Raw genomic sequence first — 23,754 nt, 5'->3', positions numbered from 1 at the left:
CCTGAAATACATACTCATTATTCAGTCTGTTTAAGCATGTGAAACAGCTCATGGGTAAATTTATTGTCAAGGACTCAGTTTAGTAAAGTAATTGTCAAAGTAAACCTTTGTTCAGTTCTGCATGTTTGCTATACGTGAAGCCAGCGCTGCCCCACTGTAGGTGTTCGTGGCCACGCAGCTGTGCCGGGGGAAGGAACACACGCGTGCTCCTCATCCAGCCTGCACACGCTGCCAGGTGGCCTTCAGCCTGGGCCTTCCTGCGGGCACTGTCTTCTACTTCGGTGGGTTAGCAATTGTTAATACAGCCTCTTCTGCCTGCAAAGCTGTGCAAGTGGTAATTGCCAGATGGTGGGCACTGAGGAACAGCTGGGGCAAAAATGTCTTCAGCTGCTCCAGCTGGATCCAGAAAAGGGGCATTCCCCATAACCACTGTAATACTGGTTTCATTCTGGAAATATATTCAGGCTTCTCATGGCTCCTCCTAGACATAAATTTTTATGATGAAGGTGCATAACAAGTGTAGGCTCTATGGCACTCCCCTGGCAGATCACATTTTGTTATTAGTTTGTTGCAGCTTCTCATGTAAAATTTCTAGAGGCATATGGTTATGTCCAGCCCAGGTTAGTTTTTTTGTTTTGTTTTGTTTTTGTCATACCATCAGCAGATAAGTTTATCTAAACAAAATTCCTTTCAAAGTAAAATTTCTTTGTGTGAGAACTAAGCCTGTACAATGGTACGCAGAAAGCTTCTGCAAAGTCACTTGAGCTCTTTTTGGATCAATATTTGTAACTGTAGAAATGAAGTTAACAGAAATGTCACAAAAATCACGGACAGGACTAACTACTATACTAAAAATGAATATGCTTAAACTTGGGACTTTTATAGATCTATAAAGCTTTCTTATTGTTGTGGTTTAGCCCCAGTCAGCAGCTAAACACCACGCAGCCGCTCGCTCACTCCTCCCACCCCTGTGGGATGGGGGAGAGAATCGGAAGAGCAACAACAAGAAAACTCATGGGTTGAGATAAGAACAGTTTAATAATTAAAACAAAATAGTGCTAGTCGTAATGATAATAATAATAATTATAATATAATGAGAAGGAAAATCATGAGAGAGAAAAATGAAACCCAGGGCGGGGAAAACAAGTGATGCCGCCAGTCCCCGAGCCGCGATCGCTCTTCCCCTGGCCAACTCCCCCCAGGTAACACACTGAGCATGACATCATATGATATGGAACATCCCTTTGGCCAGTCTGGGTCAACCACCTTGGCTGTGCTCCCTCCCCTCCCGGCTTCTTGTGCCCCTGGCAGAGCATGGGGAGCTGGAAAGGTCCTTGACTAGTGTAAGCACTGCTCAGTAACAGCTAAAACACCAGTGTGTTATCAACATTATTCTTGTACTAAATCCAAAATCAGCACCGAACCAGCTACAGTGAAGAAAATGAACTCTATCCCAGCTAAAACCATGACACTTATCTTTACCACAAAATAAAATTAAAGCACGTGCTGGCTGGATGTGTAGAAAAAAGTGATGATGGCCCTAATATAGTTTGGTAAACATTATTTGCTTCAGTCAGTTAAATAAAAATTAAAAAAAAAAATAAACTGAGGATAATGGTAAACAACACTCTAGAGTAGACCTAAAGAAAAATCCAGATTGCTTTGTAAATTAGATCCATTAAAACACAATTAATTTTCATTTAGTTAAATGTGAAGCTATACTGGAGGATCAAAGTGTTACGGAACTAGGAATGTGTACCTGCGGGATGAGGAATGGCACCTAACACTGTTTCTCAGCAGAAATCACAAGTCCACTAAAATGTAGAGACAAAAATTTCAAATGTAACTCTTGGCTGTATAACTTTGGCAATAAGGAAAAAGCACAATAAATCAATTTCATCCTATGTACAAGCAGAACTCTAACATCCAGGCTGTAGAAGATATTGGAAAAGCAAACAGAGTGCAGATAAGAGTCACAAACTTTATTTGAGGGCTACAAAATAAACTTTCAAGAAAGGCGCACAAAGACTGCCATACATTTAAACTCTCAGAAAGATGATGAGCAGAGATTATCTACAATGAATAAAGAGAAAAGTCTGATCAAGGAAAGAAAGGCATAATGAGAAATAATAGCTGGATATTAAAATTTAATTTGGGAATTGGGCAGATATTTCTGGCGTTGGAATGATTAACTGCTGGGACAATTACCAAAGGAAGTGGTGGATCCTCCGTCTCCTCTTGTCTTCAGATCTAGACCGGATGAATTTCTCCAACAAGTTATTAGAACCCAACAGCATATGAGAATAATGTTTGATGGATAATGTTTATGACAGACATCTCACAGGATGTTCTCTTGACCCCAATTCTCACCTGCAATCAGTGGATCATCTTAAGTTCTAAGGAATAAAACATGTTTTCAATTATATTGACATAAAGTATAAGCATTCTTAAAAAGACATGCCTTATCTAATTTTCCTATCTAGGTATTTATTATTTAATTTACAGACTTTGAAAAGGTATGCAGGTTTGAGACAATCTTGATGCAGTCAACTTCAGATAAGAACTGGTTCATCTGGCTTCAAGGCAAACAAGACACTTCAAGTTATTAAGTCTAATAATAAACCTTGAGAAATCACAGGTTATTTGGCTTGTGGTTTGTCCTTACTATGCTTCCATGTGCATCTGCAGTAAAATTTATTATAGGATACATTATATCTAATGTTGCTATCACATGTGGACTTTAACTTATCTGGAAATGTTGTAGAGCATAATTCAGAGAAAGTACAGCATAAATTGTTTGTTTCTGTATGAATTTCCGTTTTAAATAACCATAAATTTGAACCCAGCTTATTTATTTTCTTCAAATGTGACTCTTCTGCTGTGAAAATATCCAAGCGTATCAGATTGAATTTTCTGCTTTTGGCTATTCTACACTATATTCTGATTAACAAAAAAAAAGAGGGGGGAAAAATGCCTTTCAATAACTCAACATCTGCAATAAAAAAAAAAAAAGATACTAAATATTTTATGATGCATTCACTGAAACCCATTAGCCGTCATAGTTTTAAAGGCACAAAATATCTTGAGCAAAATTATTTTTCCAGGGCACAAGAATTTAATGAGTGGTACACACCAGTTTAGTACCTTTGGGACAAAAAAAGTTTAGGCGGTTCCATGGTCTGCTTATGCATTACTTTGGAGAAAGCCTACAAGAAATAAGTTTAAGCTCATTTTATCTTGGGTCCTTGATCCTGATTTCCCCATGCACCAGTACAGGTTGGGGACTGAAGTACTGGAAAGCAGCTCTGTTGAGAGGGACCAGGGAGTGCTGGTGGACAGCAAGCTGACCCTGAGCCAGCACTGTGCCCTTGTGGCCAAGAAGGCCAACAGTATCCTGGGGTGCATTAAAAGGGGTGTGGCCAGCAGGTCAAGGAAGGTTACCCTCCCTCTCTACTTTGCCCTGGTGAGACCACATTTGGAGTACTGTGTCCAGTTTTGGGCCCCCCAGTTCAAGAAAGACAGGGAACTACTGGAAAGAGTCCAGCAGAGGGCTACCAAGATGATCAGGGGACTGGAGCATCTCCCTTATGAGGAAAGACTGAGAGACCTGGGTTTGTTTCAGCCTGAAGAAGAGAAGACTGAGGGGGATCTTATCAATACTTATAAATATCTAAAGGGTGGGTGTCAGGAGGATGGGGCTGGACTCCTTTCAGTGGTGCTCAATGACAGGACAAGGGTCAATGGGCACAAGCTGGAACACAGGAAGTTCCACCTCACTATGAGAAAAACTCCTTTCCTGTGCGGGTGCCAGAGCAGTGGAACAGGCTGCCCAGGGAGGTTGTGGAGTCTCCTTCCCTGGGGACATTCAAACCCCGCCTGGACGCGTTCCTGTGCCCCCTGCTCTGGGTGTGCCTGCTCAAGCAGGGGGGTTGGATGAGATGATCTACAGAGATCCCTTCTAGCCCCTGCCATTCTCTGATTCTGTGATTGTGTGATTTACTGATCTTTCTTCCTGTCCTCAGCCAGCTCATGTTCAAGCCTCAAGTGCCAGTTGGTTCAAAAAAGTTTAGTTAACACTTGACAGCAACCCAGGGGTATTTAAAGAGCAGTTTGTGTGGGTTTTTTGTGGGGAAGGAGTGTAAAATTTTTCCCGTAGCAAGAATTATGCAGAGAGTTGAAAAAACATTGCTCAAACACTCAGAAAAAAGTCCAGGAGGAAGTCTGAAGAAAATTTGTTCAGTAGTTTTAAATTCATGATGAATGCTTTTACAGTTTCATGGTCCAGAGTTCAAGATGGCCCCCACAGACAGTGCCCATATGCCAGAAACACAGCCAGGCTGGGAGCCAGGGGTACAGCACAGCTCTAGGTGCATGGGGCATGAAAATGAAGATAGGCTTGATGGTACATCTTTATGAAATTATATAGACAATAACACAAATAGCTGATGGTCATACAACTTGTCTTTCTTTCATGTTCCAGACCAAGTCTGTCAGGCAGCATGAAACAGTCAGTGTCTGATATTTTAGTCTGAATAAGCCTCGTTTGAAACCAAAGATGTTACCCACTGTGTATGTGCTGATGAATGTACCGTAATTGTGTACCTGTTCGAATACCAGTTTTGGTGTAAGGAGGGAACTGTGTTTTTCCCTGGAATGCTGAAACTCACCTTTCTGTCCAGCTGTTCCTTTCCATGGCTTTCCCCATAGTGTGTTTGCAGTGCAAAAAAATTAGTGTCAATATCCTGGGAGAGCTATGCTGCCACTTCCCATGGAGGCAGCGAACAGGCTCAGGGGCAGCATGACCACCTGACGGAGGGGCCATCATCCTGATGACTTTTTGCTTCCTTGCAGAACTCCTCATGCACTCCTTTTTCAAAGATAATAGCAGAGCTTCAAAAGTTGGTCCAGATCATAGCTAACAGAACCCAGGCGGGTGATTTAATGTTCCTAACTCCATTGTAAATTAGACTCCATATAAGCAACAGACTTCCAGAAAAGTACCATGGGCCATAAAGCTGTTTCTAAAGTTGTGACAGTGGTTTGATGACACTACTTGTATTGGGTTTGTGTGGCAAGGTTTTGGTGGTGGTGGTGGGGCTACAGGGGTGGCTTCTGTGAGAATCTGCCAGAAGCTTCCCCTGTGTCAGACAGAGCTAATGTCAGCCAGCTCCAAGTAAGACCCACTGCTGGCCAAGGCCAAGCCATCAGCGACGGTGGTAGCGCCTCTGGGGTAACATTCAAGAAGGGGGAAAAACCCCTGTGCAACACCAGCAACTGCAGCTGGAGTGAGAGGAGTGACAATATGTGAGAGGAACAGCCCTGCAGACACCAAGGTCAGGGAAGAAGGAGGGGGAGGAGGTGCTCCAGGCACCAGAGCAGAGATTCCCCTGCAGCCCATGAAGACCATGGTGAGTCAGGCTGTGCCCCTGTAGCCCATGGAGGTTAATGGTGGAGCAGCTATCCACCTGCAGCCTGTGGAGGACCCCATACCAGAGCAAGTGGATGCCCAATGGAGGCCATGACCCGTGGGAAGTCAGCACTGGAGCAGGCTCCTGGCAGGACTTGTGACCTCCTGGAGAGAGGAGCCCAGGCTGGAGCAGGTTTTCGGGCAGGACTTGTGACCCCGTGGGGGACCCACGCTGGAGCAGTCTGTTCCTGAAGGACTGCACCCCATGGGAAGGACCCATGCTGGAGCAGGGGGAAGAATGTGAGGAGTCCTCCCCCTGAGGAGGAAGGGGTGGCAGAGACAATGTGCGATGAACTGCTGGCAACCCCCCTTCCCCATCCCCCTGCGCTGCTTGGGGGGAGGAGGTAGAGAAAATGGGGAGTGAAGTTGAGCCTGGGAAGAAGGGAGGGATTGGGATGAAGTTTTTTAATATTTGGGTTTTATTTCTCATTATCCTACTCTAATTTGTTGAGTAATAAATTAAGCTAATTTCCCCAAGTCAAGTCTGTTTTGCCCATGACAGTAACTGCTGAGTGATCTCTCCCTGTCCTTATCTCAATCCATGAGCCCTTCATTATATTTTCTCTCCCCTGTCCAGCTGAGGAGGGGAGTGACAGAGCAGCTTTGATGGGCACTTGGTGGTCAGCCGCGGTCAGCCCATGACACTAGTACACAACCAAAAGCTTTAGCAAGCTAAAGTGCAGTATTGGACACTGTATGTATCCATTTTTATATTAATTTTAACATCCATGAAAACTGATGTGCGATTGTTGGAAAACAAGTAAGATTTAGTGTGAAAAGTGCCCTTTCTCCAGGTTCTGATAGTGAATAAACTTCCTGTAGCTATAGTATGTGGAAATAACTGGTTACAGCATAAATCAGCATGGCATGCATATGAGTATTAGGGCCTTGTAGGCAGCCCTGGGAAAGTGCTTCTCTTTAAGCCAGAAAAAAACCTACTGTAATACATTTAGGGATAAAGCCGTGTAACTCAGGACATCTTTTAAATCCTGACTAGTCACAGCTTGAAGATAGTGACTATCTCTATAGTAGTTACCTAAAGGTGCTGGAGTGTTTTCTGGCACTGCACTGCATGGGACAGGTCAGTCCACACCTGTAATGCTCTGCTCAGAGCTGCCAAGCCAGGGACACGCCTGTGGGAGCATCCCTGGCCTATGCTGTCTCCCTGGGGAGGGCAGCCGTGTACACAGTACACACCAGTGTAGCTATGGATAGACAGAGACTAACCTGACAAAATTTAGATAGTAAGAATGAATACCTTCTGTTTCAGCACTTTCTCAAGTATAAACCAAATGAATATCAGCAACACAGGTGCAACAGTTAATCTGGTACACCGTTCCTGATGAGCAGACTGAGGTAACAATTTTACATCATATTATTAGAGATAATACATTCATCTTTGCTTTCAGTTGTTATTCAGTTGTTATGCATTCCTGCTGGATCATGCATCAGGTGTTCAATTTAGCCTCTTCTCTTACTGACCTTCAATAAGATTACCTGTGCATTATTTAAAGAGAGGCAGAAGAGATAATTAAATCTATTTTTTGAGCTGTTTAAGTTAAAAAAAGAAGTAAAAAAGAAAAAAAAGAAAAGGTCCTGGAACAAAATTGTTCCTCGGTTCTTGACCAGAATCTCTAAAGGGAAGTAAAAAGACAAACCTTTCACAACTGAATAGTATTTCACAGAAGAAAAAAAACTCCAAAAAATTATCAACTTTCCAGTATAATCTCTCTCTGTAAGAAACACTTTATTGAACAAAATGCAGTTTCCAGTATGAAATTTAACCTTGCAGGTACAAAAATATATGTTGTCACAATAGAATTTATTTTCTACTCCCTATATGATGAGATAAAAATAAAATTAATTTAATTGGCTAGCAAAAGGAAAAATGAAAAAAATATAAATAATCTGTTTTGAAATACTGGATAGATGAAGTTTTAAGTCAGATTAGTGTCCAATCAAACCTAGAGAAGTTCAAAGTCAATTAGTTCTTAGCTATAATTGTTGCATATAGAGTCAGAATATATTTACATGTGTATGCATAGTCTCAACTGCGTATAAAAAGTTTTTTATTATTTTGAAATTTGTTTTATATTGCACTGTGAAAGGAAGGAAAATAAACAAACACAAAGCTTTCACTGGAAATATTTTACTTGGCTGTGCTTGCGAAGCACCTGATCGGACACGCTGTTGACTAAGATAAGAATAGTGGGTACCCTGCACGCAACTGATATTCATATTATTTGAATTCTGAGCTGAATCTACATTAGATAAACATTTTGAATACAATTGAGACCCACCTGTTTTCATACAACTGTGACTGAAAGGGCAATGGGACTCAACATTTAAACATCTATGCTACTCAGTTAAACATAGGTCTTCTATCGGAGTCCACTGAGAGTTTCCATGTCACCTTGAGTTTGCTAGTTTTCCTCTTCTCCTGGTGTGCTTTCTTTTGCTTTCTTCTCTGAGACCGCATGTGTGAATTTTTATTTTATGCACTTTTTATATTCACTAATGAACAGAATGGCTTATGTTCTAGGCAGAGTAATGGGTACTTCTACAAAGAAAAATTAATATTCTTTAAAATTATGAAAGTGGAAGCCAGTTTTCTGTTAATATCTCACTGCCATCTACTGTACACGTTGGAAAACTGCACTATGGGAAATGCATTACATTTCAGCAATGTATGACACTTTTCCCAGTGAATTTGCCCTAAAGTTGAAGAAAAAAAAATCCACTGAACTCTCAATAGGCTGTGACACGTAAATTCCATTCTTTGTGGACGAATCAGTATTTCTTAAACAGATGGCAGTGTCTGATGGTAATATTGTCCAGAAGGAAAGAACATCAAATTTTAGTATTGCTTAGTTTGTGTTCAGGCCAGATGAAAAGTAGATGTGTACTTTGGGAGAAAAAGAGTACTGCACTTTGCTTATCTTGCCTTAAATAATAAAACCTTTAATTTCTTAGTGGATGTGTCAAAACAAAAATAGCTAGTGGGATTAAGGTACAGAAACTTGGGATAATTTGATATTTCTTTTAGTTGTGGAATTATCCTTCCATTCTTTTAAATTAGCTTTCGTCTCAGTAGCTGATGTCTGGTGTATACAAACACAAAGTATATGCAAAGTTAAGTATTGTCTGAGATAAAATAATTAACCAAAAGTTGTGAAATTATTAAATTGAAAATAAAATGTCAGGATTCTGGCTGTCAGAAACCAAATCAGATATCACACAGGTTAGCTCTGCACTAAGTGCTGTTGTAATGATTTGTGTAGAAATTACAAGGTTTACTCAAGACAGAAATTTCCCCGATTTTCATTACAAAAGCTGACATCAAATAGACAAGAATGTGTGCAAAACATCAAACTGTGCATTTCAATAAGGGAACTCATTTTTTTTCTCATCATTTTTAGTTATTTCAGGAATACATAAACTTTTTACCATTAGCTGTTAGGGGCCAGATGGGATCCATACGAGGATGCTGAGGGAGCTGGCAGAGGAGCTCCCCAAGACACTGTCCATCATTTACCAGAAGTCCTGGTCAACTGGGGAGGTCCCAGATGACTGGAAGCTAGCAAATGTGACGCCCCTCTACAAGAAGGGTTGGAAGGAGCATCTGGGGAACTACAGGCCTGTCAGCCTGACCTCGGTGCCGGGAAAGGTCATGGAGCAGATCATCTTGACTGCCATTACGCAGCACATGCAGAATACCCAGGGGATCGGGCTCAGACAGCATGGGTTTATGAAAGGGAGGTCATGCCTCACTAACCTGGTCTCCTTCTATGATAAGGTGATCCGTTTAGTGGGTGAGGGGAAGGCTGTAGACGTTGTCTACTTGGACTTTAGTAAGGCCTTTGACACTGTCTCCCACAGCATTCTCCTGGAGAAGCTGGTAACTCACGGCTTGGACAAGTGTACTCTGTGCTGGGTTAAAAACTGGCTGGATGGCCGAGCCCAGGGAGTTGTGGTGAATGGAGTCAAATCCGGTTGGCAGCAAGTCACGAGTGGTGTTCCATAGTGCTCGGTGTTGGGGCCGGTCCTGTTCAGTGTCTTCATTGATGATCTGGATGAGGGGATTGAGTGCACCCTCAGTAAGTTTGCAGATGACACCAAGCTGGGTGGAAGTGTCGATCTGCTGGAGGGCAGGAAGGCCCTACAGAGGGACCTGGACAGGCTGGATCGTTGGGTCAGAGCCAACGGTATGAGATTCAACAAGGCCAAGTGCCGGGTCCTGCACTTGGGTCACAACAACCCCATGCAACGCTACAGGCTTGGGGAAGAGTGGCTGGAGAGATGCCTGGAGGAGAAGGACATCAGGGTGCTGGTTGAGAGCCAGCTGAACATGAGCCAGCAGTGTGCTCAGGTGGCCAAGAAGGCCAACAGCATCCTCACTTGTATCAGGAGCAGTGTGGCCAGCAGGAGCAGGGATGTGATCGTGCCCCTGTACTCGGCACTGGTGAGGCCGCACCTCGAGTACTGTGTGCAGTTTTGGGCCCCTCACTACAAGAAGGACATCGAGGTGCTGGAGCGTGTCCAGAGAAGGGCAACAAAGCTGGTGAAGGGTCTGGAGAGCAGGTCTCATGAGGAGCGGCTGAGGGAACCGGGATTGTTTAGCCTGGAGAAGAGGAGGCTTGGTAGTGGTAGGTTAGCGGTTGGACTCGATGATCTTAAGGGTCTTTTCCAACCTTAATGATTCTATGCTTCTATTCTATGATTCTATCGCACCAAAAAGTACAAAAGACGACCACTAAGCTGGCAAACTCAAGCACTTTAAAACTGAAGAAGTGCCTTCATTTGCTCCTTCTTTCTATCAGTTGTGATATAGTATATAATTAATAATGGTATGGTTTTTTCTATTTTTATTCAGTTATTCTTATAAGACCTCTTTGCTCAACGTTATTCACCCCTTGCAAATGAAGAAAGAATGATAAAATAATTCGTGCCTTTTCTATGGTGTCCATTGTTACTGTGTTTCAGTGCTTTGCAAACATTAATTAATCCGCCTTTACCAGTTCTGGGTTTTGGGGTTTTGAAATGGTGTTGTGGGAAGCTGAGGTACTCTATGTGATCATACCATCCCTTCTGTTGTCTTCAGAGGCAAATATGTCTTCACACAACTTCTCCAAATGACATCAGAAATTTACTCAGGAAAATGAGGAACTGGTTTCTGACATTTGACCCTTTCTGTCCCATCTCCTTAATCCTCTTACTTCTTTTGCAATGTCACCATCCAAGTCCCAATGTCTTTCACTCCCTGTCCGAAAAGGCTATTTTACTTTGGCTGATTTCCCCCAAGTCCTGTTCCTCTTGTAACACACATTGAGCATAGCCAACTTCAGCCTAAATTTGATGGTGTTTAAAATAACCAACTGCAAACTAGCTTAGGAAAGCTGTCATTGGTAGCGGGTGGCATTGGTAAAGATGCCCATGGTGTACGGTTTGCTAAGTTACTAAAGCTCTTTTCATCCTCTTCCTGTTGGCCACTTGTCAGCATTGGTTTGTAAATCATGTTTTAGGAAGAGGTTGACTTTTTAGCAGTGGGGGAATTTTTTCTTTCACTGAGTGTGTGTTTATAAGATTTCTTAACAATTTTTGCATTTCTGGCAGTTTCAGTATCCAAAATTTTTAACCCGACTGAAAGCCACAGGAAATAAATTACCTCTGGGGAATAACTCCTGGACTGAATCCTTTGTTTGCTTGGTTGTTGGGTTTTTGCAGTCACTGTTTACGTGTAGTTTAACGTGTGCTGCAAATGAGGAGTAAATGATGAAGCATCCGCTGGTCTGGGCAGGACAGAAGTTGTCCTGCCAGAGGGGGCTCTGGCAGAAGCTTATACCTGCCATCTTTCTCTTAAGGTGGTGTGACTGGTTAGTCATTGAGTACCTGTTTCCACAGCTGTCATTAGTTCCCTGGTGTCTGCCATCCTTCAGTCATACAACTTGAGCATAATAACTTTTCTAGCTTACTATAGGGAGGAGATGCTGGCACACATGGGGTCTATGATAGAACTGCAACCATAGGAGACTAATGTACAAGTGTGCAACACTTATGTCCTAAAAGAACAAATGAAATGAAAGAGAAGATTATTTATTATGTGTATTTAGCAAGGTCTGCTGTTATCCCAGGACACCACTGCAGCTCTGCTGCTAGCAGTGAAAGTTCTGCATAAGAAAATATAGGGAAGGGAAGCAGGCACACGCCTGTAAGTCCCATTATGCAGTAGTCATCAATAGAAGAGAAAATTGTTTTAAATAAAGAAGGGGGTATTAAATATTCTGATATCTCTAAACTAATAATATGTATGCAAGAACGCTGACAATTTGTGAGGAAATTACACTATGAAATAAAGCTGCAGATAGTTGTTGCTTTTTTTCCTTTTATTAAGTGTTTTAAATTTAAATCCTTGCTGCCCTCATGTGGATGTATACTGTGTTTTCTCCGTCCGCTGAAACTAGCAATGGACAGGTTTCATTGGAACAGCAGTACATACAGCAGTATTTATCCAGCAGATGAAGGACAGTTTGGATACTAAACTGATGCTGTCTGTCTGAGCCAAGGATCTTGAGGAATATGGCTGGGAGTCCATGGAATACATCTGCTGCATTTTAATTCCAGAGAATCAGCAGTGCCCTGAGTGTTAGGAATCTGCTGCCCAAACTCTGTCAGGAGAAAGCTGCCTTGGCAGCTGACAGAAAGTGATGAAGGTTCCTTTTGAGCATGTATCCCAAATTGTCCAGATGGGTCCATCCAGAAGGAACATGCAGTATTTCCAAACACCCTTCAGCTCAGGGCACGAGACAAACCAGAGAACTGAGCACAAGTCTCTAATATACAAGCATGCAGCAGCTGTAGGATCAGTGCTGATAAAATGGCGCAAAACCAATCAAAAAGGAAGAAAAATAATCTAGAAAGAATCAAGTTAAAGAATTATTATTATAGCTGTTACTCTCTGGTGTACAATCACTGGGTATATAATGTATACTGTTTTTTCAGGAATACATGTTGGAATTGCATTATTACCTATATGTTATTGTACCATTACCTATGTTACCATACCATCAGAAGTTGTGGTACGTTGTTAGCTAATGATAATGTTTCATTGCATAGCATATTAGTTGCCCATCTACCTACCATAAGCAAGTGCTCCAAACAGAAGTTCAATGAGTAACACTGTAAAGATACCAACCATTGGGATAAGTTATTAGTAGAAAATGAAGACTTACTCATTGGTAATTTATAAAACAAACAGCAAAACTGAATTTTATAACAAAGCAATAAAGGGTTTGAATGAGTGGCTTTGCCAGTCTTGCTTCTGTAAAATAACCTGTGCAGAAATACAAGATACAGAATGAGAGATAAGCTTTTAAGGCTTTTATTTGCTACATAATTGAACACCGGATCCAGCTAAGTTCAGATCTTTCCTAGGCCCTATGCATGACTACACATGACTTCACAGAGTATTAAACAAATTCTGTAAATTATGTTCAGAGCTGACTCCAATAATAAAAATTGAGGAGCCCTTTTTTAGACAGACAGAGATAAAAAATGCTTTTCAAGGAAAAGTTAGTATGCAAGGGAAAAGGCAATCAAAATAAAAATAGGAATACAGTAACCTGAACAGTGCTCAGATATCCTGCTCTTTGCCCAAATTATTTGTATTTGCTCCCACTGCTGCTAACACCAAGGGGTTTCAAAAATAGATTGTCTGCAGTCATAAAATAAAGACTGAAGATCAGACCTGATGTGGAGGCCTGTAACTTGGGAAGGAGAAGCAAGGTGCGTGGCTGTCTGCCAGATGACAAGCAGGCAAGTTATCCCTAGGAAGGATGTAATGTTGCTTAAAGAGTGGTGCTGGCTGCAGATCCCAGGTGGCTGTGCTGGATGAGTTGCTCGCTTGGGTGCTCTTTCTGATCAGGAGGAGTTTATAGGCGAGGTGGATCAGACTTAGTATCTCAGATATTGTCACTTTCTGTCCCATGCAGTAGTACTATATCCTGTTATTGATAGTGGTAAAGCCTCTCTAGAGAGACAGAGTCCATTTGCTCTCCATCCTCATTTGCTTCAGTCAGGAATTGCCTTCCAGTGTGCAACAGCAAGCTCTAGACTATAATACACTGCTGCTAAAGTCCACTCCTTTTCAGCTGCCCCAGCAGAGCCAAGTGGAGCAGAGCCCTGCTGCTTTCTGTGGAGAGAGAGGCTTGGGGTCAGGGCTCTTGCTCTCAGGAGCAGTGAGCGTGGCAAGGTGTGGGGGACACAGTGCAAGAGTCCCTGCAGATGAGGGTCTCCATACATGACCCGTGGCACAGAGCAGAGGGAGCCCTGCCGTCCTGGCCCCAGGGAAGCACCTCCTCCATCGGCCATCCTTGCCCCACTGCCCTCCAGCTGGGGAAATGGGAGAATTTGGCTCCCAGATCCTCTTTGAGGAGCTACTTTCTGTATCATAAACACCATGTTCTCCAGAAGACATCTGTAGCAAGATATTCAGGAGTTACTTTTGTTCACTGTGCTTCTGCTGACAGAATAAGCACTGTAACTGAAATCTGAATTTAATAAAAGTTCTCATGCACCGGGTCTTCAGCAGTATACTTTGTTTGAACTCTCTAGTCTTTATAGTCACTTTTTTCTTGCTAATCTCTAATCTCTGTAGCATTCTAGTAGCAATATGGGAATGATCGGTTAGCCAAGAAATACCTTTTATATTCAGTTTTCTGTTTAAAATGACAGTTGGAATGTGGGACTCTTAGCATTGCCAGCCACCTGGATTTTCTCTGTGTGGTTTAATATTGTGAATATGAAAATAGTGAAACTTGTTTTGTACAACAGGGCACATGGAAATCTAGCAAGCAGTTAGAGAGCTCACTAACAGGAAAACAATTTATCGGGTATCATCAGCTCAGTGGTACTGGCTCAGTGGTGCTGCCTCCACGCAGGTTGTTACTCTATGGCACGTATAAAAGAAGGTAATTTGCCTTCAGTGTGCCTTGGGGCAAAGCAGGTATGGGACAATTGCTGCAGAGCAGCAGAAGCACTGTAGCATGTTGCACCTGTCAAATCACTGAAATCTAGTCCTTTCAACTTCTATTTTAAGGCTGTTGTATGGGGAGCATGCTGGCAATTTTGATTTGATACTTTTGTTACAGGAGCTACTTTGTAAGGCTTAGACAAAGATACCAAGTGGGTTGTGTGTCATTTTACCTGTGCATCTCAAAGTTTTCAGAGTAAAAATAATAGGATCTTTCACTACCTTAAACTTACAGTAGGCATTTACTCTACTTCTCTGGAGGAGGTCATAGAGAAAACTAGGTGCGGCATTGACTGGAGTTTATATGTCCTTTACAAATTGGTCTGAAAAACCTCAGAAAGTTCACTGAGCAAACAGGATAGCAAAATTCCAATAAAGCTCTAATTGACTCTGCTGGTCTTCTGAGAATCAATTGACCAGCAGCATTAGTCACTCATTTCAAATTGTTTACACTCGTCTACTCCTTCCTTAATATTTCAAAGATTTGGGTTTAAAAAAAAAAAAGAATATTTAAAGGACAAGTTAGAATACAGTGTTGATGTATACATTCATCCTAGTTCTGATGCCTTACCATATACTATTAGAATCACATAATAAAATTTTGATATGGAAATTTCTATAATTCAAACCATCTTGTTGTAATGCCACTTTGTATCAAGTATTCCTTCCCTCTGACCTGATTAGGTGTGCCTAGTCATTAGATACAGTGTTACTAAAGATTTTTAACTTAAAAGCTACTTTGATTAATGATTGGTTGGACTGAGGTTTTACTGTGTAGGATTAACTAGATTTAAAAATGGCAGAATGCCATAGTAGCGTTAATGCCAGACTTTAATAAGAAGCAGAAGTAAACTCCAAGGACCCTTATGATTTTAATATGAACTCAATTCATGTGCTCATTACCTTAATGTTCTGTCCTATTTTATATACAAGTATTCCAATAATTCCCAGATAATAGTACCTTAGACAGCATACTGAAAACCTGTAATCTGAAGTATATGACCCTATATTTTTGAAGAATCATAAATTTTGATAATTTTAGAATCAGATTTATTCAGTGTTATAATTAAATAGAGAAAAATTCTTCATACTGGTTTGGACCTTTTTAATTAAGAAATGACATAGAAGAAGGACAAAGCCAGACTGGCAAATATTTCTTCCAATGTACTGACAATGTAGATGAAAAAATGCATTTTCACTTTTTTATGTTGTCTGCTACTTGAATTTTCTTTTACTGTCTTCTTAAGTTCATTTAGTTCTGAAAGTTTAAAAAGGTGGTACCTGTAGAGATTAATAACCTTAATTTCTTTTTATAATTGATGGCATATGCTGATATGATACTGCCAAGAAAACCCAGACCATTCTCACTCCAGGCAGCATTTGGTTGCCTCCTTAAATCCTGCTAGACTTGATAGGATTTAAGCATATACTTAAAAGATAATGCATCACTGAATGAAGGCCTTTGTATCTAGAGTTTTTTCAGTCCACAGTATCTTTACTGATATAATCAAAGGTCACTGATTTATTACTAGACCTGAACAGGAAAAAAACTTTCCCATCCCAGAAGCTTGAGAATTTTTTTTTCCTGCATTGATCCTGATTTTCTGATTTTGGTTATTTTTTGTTGAATAGTAAGAAGCATGTAATGAAATTTTTGTTTCTGCACAGTAATATGCTGTGAGAATTAGGCACAGTGTTCTAATAAGCAATAATAACAGTTCTTCACAGAGGCGGCACTGTTTCTGCAAAGCATGTAGGATGCCATCCAACAAAATACTTGGGCTGCAATGCCTAATTTCTCATTGAAATCACAGACATATTGGACTTGACTTAAATAGGATTACTCACTCAAGCAAGTTTATGCAAGGGTCTAAGGCATGAATCCAGCTTTCGGTGAGTTAGGAGTCTACGTACTTGTTTGGCTCTGGGCCCCGGGCACTTGTATAACGTTGCTTGCGTGAGTTAATCTGCCAAAAGTGAGACCTACATTAACGTGGTTACTTATTACCAGAAAAATTGTGAATTGTGCCTGTGGACAAGTGATGACAGTCAAGGATCCTGTTTCCTTTTGTACCACATTGAAAACTTCTGTTTCCACTGATGATCAAAACCTATTAGCCAACATTACCTTTGCAGTCCCCAGCAATAATTTCTGTGCCACTAAGTTTTTTCACTACAGTCTCGTATCATTTCTGCATTCTTTACTTAATTGACTCACTGATATTGGTTTCCCTGTATTTAGGAAGAAGACCAACAAAAACAAAGGACAAGAAAAAGAAGAAAAAGAATTTGATGGAAAGGGCTCAGAAGCAGCACAGCATCTTTTTAGCAACAGATAAAACAAGCCAGTAAAGACTTTATTTTCTTTAATATATTTTTTTGCGAAGTGCACAAAAGCTGCTATATGCTCCTGCCCATGGATGCACTACGATTCAGCTGCTTTGACAGTATTGGTGGCAAATAACTTGTGAAAAAAGCCCACAAGCTTGTTTGTTTTATTTATATTTTAAAAATTTTATTTCTTCTCTCATTTTTGACCTGAAGACTTCAAGGTCAGGAGCACACTGAGTTGAATCAGTGAAAGTGGTGCTGAAGTGCGTCAAAGATTTTGTCCTGAGTGCCTGGTCAACGTGTTGACACGGAAGGGAAGCAGAAGAGAAACCTATGTATCACCATTAGGCAAACTTGTGCATATTTAAATAAACAAAAAAAGAAAAGGAAGTCTTGGAGGTGTAGGTACTATTGCATTTATGGCCTTTGTTTCTTATATTTGTACATTTCAAGAGTAAATGGATATGACTTACTACTTAGCATTAATGTATGTGTTCTCAGCACCTGCTACATTGAAAAAGTTGTATAATAAAACTGCTTTAAGACATTATACCACAGGAATTACTGCTTAGACTTACAGAAGCACAACAGACCCTATGTGTACATATTATCCTGTCTACATATAAATGAACATATTTACTGTACATCTATGCATTTTTATGTATAATACTTCATACATGTTTAAAGTTATGTCCTGTTGGTTCTAGTAATATACTTTAAAATAATCCAGTAAATGTTTACTTTTTACTATGTTTTAAGTATCTTCTCATGTTTCTCAATAGCTACAAACTGGATGTTTTTCTCATTTGTAAAGCTCATTCAGATGGCTAAACTACCTTGTACTGACCCTTGTACTGTCAGCTTGCAAGTACACTTGCCAGACTTGTAAACTGTGAGTCATTTCTGCCATTCTGTACTCCTTTCTCAGCCCTGGTGTATTTTGTCTCAGAAAAAGAAGTGTAACTTTTTTAAGATGAGGCACGATGACGATAGATGTTTTGAGTGTCAGGAGAGAAATTATATGGAAATTTCTTGGTATCTAAGATTGTATGCATAGTTTTTTTCTGATATAATGCACAATGTTCTATTTCTGTTAGTCCTGATCCAGTCAGATACAGCAAACAAACACCTGAACAGGGGAGAAACAAAAGGAAAACCTAAGTTCAGTCATTCAAAAGTATAGCAAACCCCAATCGGTGTGCCAGTATTGCCAGTTATTTGTAGAGGTTTAGCAAGTTTAATCTGCATCTGGTGTTTGTTTTGAGGATTTTTTGGGGGGAAAGGTGGAGGGAACTTTCTGTATAGGAAGTTAAAATGGCTCAGGGTGTGTAATTTGGTAATCTAGTATTATTGGACTTGTGTTCAGGAAGATTTTTTAACATCTGCTTGGAAAAGCCCACACTAAAATGTCTGTCATCTATGCTGTCACTTAGATAAGTTATTCCAGTTCTCGGACTAAAACTTTCATATGACATATACAAATCAAGGAAAAAGTAAAACAATCCCCAGACCCCTACAAAACTCTTTTTGACATATACTTTAGAAAAATCCCACAGATCTCAGTTTTATTTTTATGGGGTATATGTATGTTTACAAATAAACTAGGAAAATAAAGCATCTATAAGCACAAATATATCCATATTTAGCTAGGACGAGTGTTGCTACAAGAATGTGCAGTAGTTAGCCACATAAGAATGTTCCATGAAACCGCTTGTGGACTTCCACTTAACCATGAGGTTTTCACCATCTTTTATTTAGTATATGTTCAAATTTACCTAGAACATAATAATGTTAAGGACAGTAAGATTGTTCTGATCCTGGGCTGCTATTTTGGATATTAAATGCTCACTTCAAAAAAAAAAGAAAAAAAAGACAATAAGAACTGTAGCTGCCTGTTTGCTTACTGGTTATCAGATTTGGCTGTAAGTGCAGTGAATGCCCTCATACAATCCTTTTCGTAGTGGTTACAAATATTGTATTAGGCATGTCATGGAAAGAATGCTACAAAATACAATAAAATGATGTCACAAGCTTCTGAGTAAAATATTTCTGTTCCTTTTTAATTCAAAGAATATATGCCTTTGAAATAGCATAGACAGAGAAGAATTGGAGGAGGTCTGTGGTGCAGGTTTTTTCCCACTGGAGTGGAAAATTTGAGGGTTTTCCCAACTGCTATTTTGTTGATATTTACATGTTTGAAGAGCCACTGTACATGAGATATACATTGATTTCTCTTGTCCCAGTCACCTTCATATTCAGAGTTTCCTTGAGAACATAGACAGAAGAAATTCATCCCTAAGTAGCACGTGCCCTTCTGCATAGTTTCTTCTTTGTCCTAGACATCTGTTTTCATCCTGCCTTTGCATGGTGTATCCTATAAATGTATTCATAGCACTGGGGTTTTTTTTAGGATCACACTTCTCCTGAGATTAGAAAGGACCATTCCTTGGACATGAGGAAAAGGTTCTTCACTGAGAGGGTGGTCGGTCACTAGAACAGGATCTCCAGGGAAGTGGTCACAGCACCAAGCCTGTCAGAGTTCAAGGAGCATCTGTGTAATGCTCTTAGTCATATGGTTTAGTTTTAGGTAGTCCTGCAAGGAGCAGGGAGTTGGACTAGATGATCCTTATGGGTCTTTTCCAACTTGAGATATTGCATGATTCTGAGATTCTATGACCTTGAGAGATCATCTAGTCCCAATCTCTGCTTGAAACAGGGCTAACCTCAAAGTTATATCAAATCTGCCTGAGGTGAAGGATACCTCTCCAGTCTGTGTTGCCACATTTTACTACCTTCACAGGCATTTGTTGTTGTTGTGGTTGAGATTTGTGCACATTGCCCCTTGTGCTTTTGCTGTGGACTTCTGAGGAGAGTTGTGCTCGGTCTTCTCTATAAGCCCCGGTCAGGTAGCTGAAGACTGCTGCTAGATTTCCCTTTAGCCTCCTCTTCTCCAGGTCAAGTACCCACAGTGTCTTTGGCCTCTCGTCAGATGTTTTGTGCTCCAGACCCCTAACTATTTTAGTGACACTCTGGTGGACTTACTCTCTTCTTATACTGAATACCCCAAACCAGGCACAGTACCCCAGTGGTGGCCTCCTGGACTGCTGAGTAAACGGGGTCCAACCTCTCCTGGACTACTGTCTTTTGGGATTCCAGAGAAGATCCTCACAATGGTGGCTTTCATACTTTTTCTGGGATGCTTGGAGAACTGGGGACAGATCTGGGAGAGGACTGATTTACGCTACTGCTTCAGGATCTTCAAACAGATACTATTTCTTTGTAAAGTGAAGAAGATCGTGTTTTCAAAGCTGGATACTATTAAAACAGCCTGTGCTACTCTGCCTCTGATTTTCTTTAAATTTGGTCAGAATCAGGCTTGTAAAGGTCTTACTTCTTTTCTGGTAAGCAGCTGACCAGGTACAGATGCCACCTTTTTTGCCTTTCAGAGCTGTCATTACTTTTTGAATCTAACTGTTTCTCTTAAACAGTGGAAGGATTCAAAGCAATGGAGCTTCTGTGTTCACAAGGTTTTTATGCCTCTAGTTTAATGATTAGCTATTGGAAATTTGTTTAAACTAGAAGAGATTCAAGTTCATAGGATAAAGAAGTTTCCATGATGTAATAATCAGTTAAAAAAATGTTATATTACAATGATATGCAAAAAGTTATTTTTTGAAAGTGTACATTCTTTTATATCTTATTCACCTGTCCCAGAAGAGGCAGTTGCATAGCCATACTCTGCATTTGGGATCTCTGCATCCTCAGCATGCCTTACTTTATCCTGACCTCCTAGCATCTGTCTCTCTAAATAAAAAAAATCCAACCCCCTCAAAAGAAGCAGGTGCATGTTTAAAGCAATTATTTTGTGACTGACTGGTCTTTAATGCATCTCAGCTGTTCTTGCTAGTGAGAAATTATTGTTACATGTCTCTTTTCTTATTCCTGGGGTGCAAAATAAAAAGTTGTGTTTCAATTATGGCAATGCAAACCTTCCATATTACACGTTGGTATTAGGAAGTTATTCTCCTCTTACACCTATATGCTTAACATAAAGGTGTCTGTGAAAGAAAAGTGGATACCTGTAGAACTTATATGATGTGTCTTCCTTCATCAGTATGAGTTTATACTACAGAAAAAAAAATAGACTTTCACTTGATTTAGCTAAAAATAAAATAAAAATCTATTAAATGTCATGTTAACTTTACTATTTTTTAATTAAAATAAAAAATATTGATAAAATCTTGGTTGAGAACTTCTAAATTGAGAAGACTTTTCCACACAGATTAAGAACAGTGTTAGTGATTCAACTTTGCTATGCTGGTGAAACAGAATATAGAATAAAATTAACTGGATACTACTGGTTTTTGAAATGGGTGATGCTACTGATTACTGATGCTACAACTTACCAGGGAGTATGAGAGATTTTTGAATTCAAATTACACATCTCTCTCCCTTCACCAACAAAATGTGCTTGTCTCTTGATACTAGTTCACTTTCACTTCTGATGGTGTAAGCCAGCATAAATTCCAGTAAACTTTAGACTGATGCTATTTCGGACCGACACCAGCAAGAACAAAATGTACCCTTCTGAAATTGTAACCCAGAAACCACAGTCAGCTTTTTGTTTAGTTCTTTACCGAAAGCTCTGTGGTGAACCTGGCATCATTTCTTGCATGAGAAAACTCTGTCCAGGAGTGAGGAAAGGACATTAACTTCAGGAAGTATTAGAGCAGCCTGACCTACAGGACACGGGAGGGAAGGCAGGCCAGTGTATAAAGTGCAGTTCCTCTCAGGAGTGAAAAATGCTATAAGAAAAGTATGACTAGAAAGGGCACCCGAAGTGAGCCCTGCTTTCAGCCCATTGCCTAAATCTTTTAGACTTCAAGTAATTTTTTTTTAATGCACACTAGCTCTGTTTATGCACAATGAACATACACCTTCAACCTCAGTGAAGTTGGATCCTTTCTCAAACTGTCTGGTAGTGTATTTGTGGTCATGCCAGCTGTGAAAGAGCTGCCCAGCCTCCTTGTTTTCAGTGACACTCATGTAATCGTGTTGATTTTAAATGGGCAATACCAATAAAACTAATAGCTTGTAGACCACAAATTAATAAACACTGAAAATGAAGCTGATTTGCTTTCCCCCAGTCACTTCTCAAAATAGAAGATCTGCTCAAGAAAGCAAACAGTGACAGTTAAAGAATATGTCATGTCTTGGCTTGCAACTATGTCTTAGTTTCCCTGTCAGACTGTAAGGGGGTTTTATGGAAAAAGAATAGCTTTTTTTTTTTTTCTTTCCCCCTGAGGTCCTCTTTTTATCAGAAACTTCAGTGAGAGCTTATGTTTTATTTTCTTTATGAGTGGACTTGGAGGTATTGGTTGCCATGCAGCAGGGGATTTCCTGATCTTTGAATTGTTTCAGTCTTTTATCTAGTTGCTGTCTAGTGATATGTACACAAAAAGTCTCAGGGACATGGAGTGCAGCCACAGGATTTCTCTGTCACAGTTTGGTACTGTCCTTTCGGCCTCATGTTCCTTGTTACCCTGTGGCCTGGCTTCGGCAGGAGCAGTGAACAGCCGTTCTACCTCAGTTATCTTACAGTTTGCTTATTCTCTTGACTAGGGCATGTGGATTCAAACTCTAAGGCTGATCCTAGCGATTTATTTTGTGATCAGACATTTGCTCTCTAGAGAGTTAAAGAGAAACCAATGGACTAGAGGTCTGTAAACAGATAATGAAAGGAATAGGCTAGTGTGCATTGGTTCACATCCATAACCTAAAACAGGAATAAGTAAGTATATAGACAAGTATAGTGACCATCCCTGATCCAAAGATTACAAATGCTGAGGGAGTACAAGATTAATGGACTGCAGATAATGGCTCATGTGCTTACCTTACACAGTATTGCCCTTTGCCGCTATTGGAAGCAGAATACCAAACTATTGGTTTGACATATTAGAGCCTCTTTTTACGTTTTTATATAAAAAATATAGTGTTTGTTGTTCTACTAAGGTAGTTTAGGTAAAAGCGTTGCTGCTTTTTTTTTTTTTCTTCATCATGCATCCATCATGAATTTGTAAATTCAAATCAGTTCAATCCCAGTTCAGTGAGACTGTTCAAAATCAAATCTTTGATCAATTCTGTTGGGAGAGTTGATAAAGACAGTTGGTGACTTTGGTAGGGAAGGTGCAAGGTTCTTATCACTAAAAGGTATATTTGATTTTGAACTAAAACCGTGAAGAATTTTCCAGTTTATGACAATGCACATAGAAGATTGGCAACAGTAAGAATGAATGTGGAAGAAATATTTTCAGTCTGAATTTTGTATGCAGAATGCATGAATGCTGAATGAAGGCATTTTAAAAATCTGTACTGAGATGACCAAAATTGTATTTTTTTCTGATTATAAATGAGCTGCAACTCTGCAATGCTGATGAGTTGAATGAAGCAATCATTCTTCACTCTTATTCTCATTTTGTTATTTTTCCTTCATGCAAACAGTGCAGCACAAGGATTTGGGTTTTTAGCCTACTCTTTCTTCCTTTTCCCTTCTGCCTTTTGGTGCTTACTATACCATAATTCAAGGAATTCCCACAAGCTCTAAGCTGCAGATGCTTTGCGATATGTAGCTGACTTGCAGATGTTTTGGCATGTATTTCTGAGTAACACAGCCAGCCACTCTGAAGAAAATTCAAACGGTATTCAGAGACAGAATGTAGGTAGCACATACATTCTGGAGAAATATATTAATTCTTATGATTTCTCTAGTCAGCCTCATGTTTTGAGGTGTGATGTAAAAAGAAAGTGCAGATGTATTATCTGGGAAGCCTCCAAATCCACTTAGAAAAGTCAGATCTTTGACCATACTGTCACTGAAGAATATATTTGTGTTTATAAGCAGAAAGTCAGCATTACTGTGCTGAATACA

General features: G+C 40.2%; 1 protein-coding gene across 2 annotated transcripts in view; it reads left to right on the top strand.

The window, feature by feature from the left end:
- The window catches only part of RSPO2 (R-spondin 2), a 114,047-nt gene extending 97,114 nt beyond the window's left edge, over positions 1-16,933 (top strand). For both annotated transcript variants that reach the window (XM_075085609.1, XM_075085610.1), the window contains exon 5: positions 16,738-16,933. In XM_075085609.1, the coding sequence (XP_074941710.1) occupies positions 16,738-16,847 (110 nt within the window). In that variant the 3' untranslated portion in view covers positions 16,848-16,933. The remainder of the gene's footprint in view (positions 1-16,737) is intronic.
- The last annotated feature ends 6,821 nt before the right edge of the window (positions 16,934-23,754 follow it).

This window comes from Phalacrocorax aristotelis, chromosome 2, assembly GCF_949628215.1.
Source record: "Phalacrocorax aristotelis chromosome 2, bGulAri2.1, whole genome shotgun sequence".
NCBI classification, from domain to species: Eukaryota; Metazoa; Chordata; class Aves; order Suliformes; family Phalacrocoracidae; genus Phalacrocorax; species Phalacrocorax aristotelis.
Note: the sequence above shows the minus strand (reverse complement) of the source record. Positions and strands in the feature narration are given on the sequence as shown.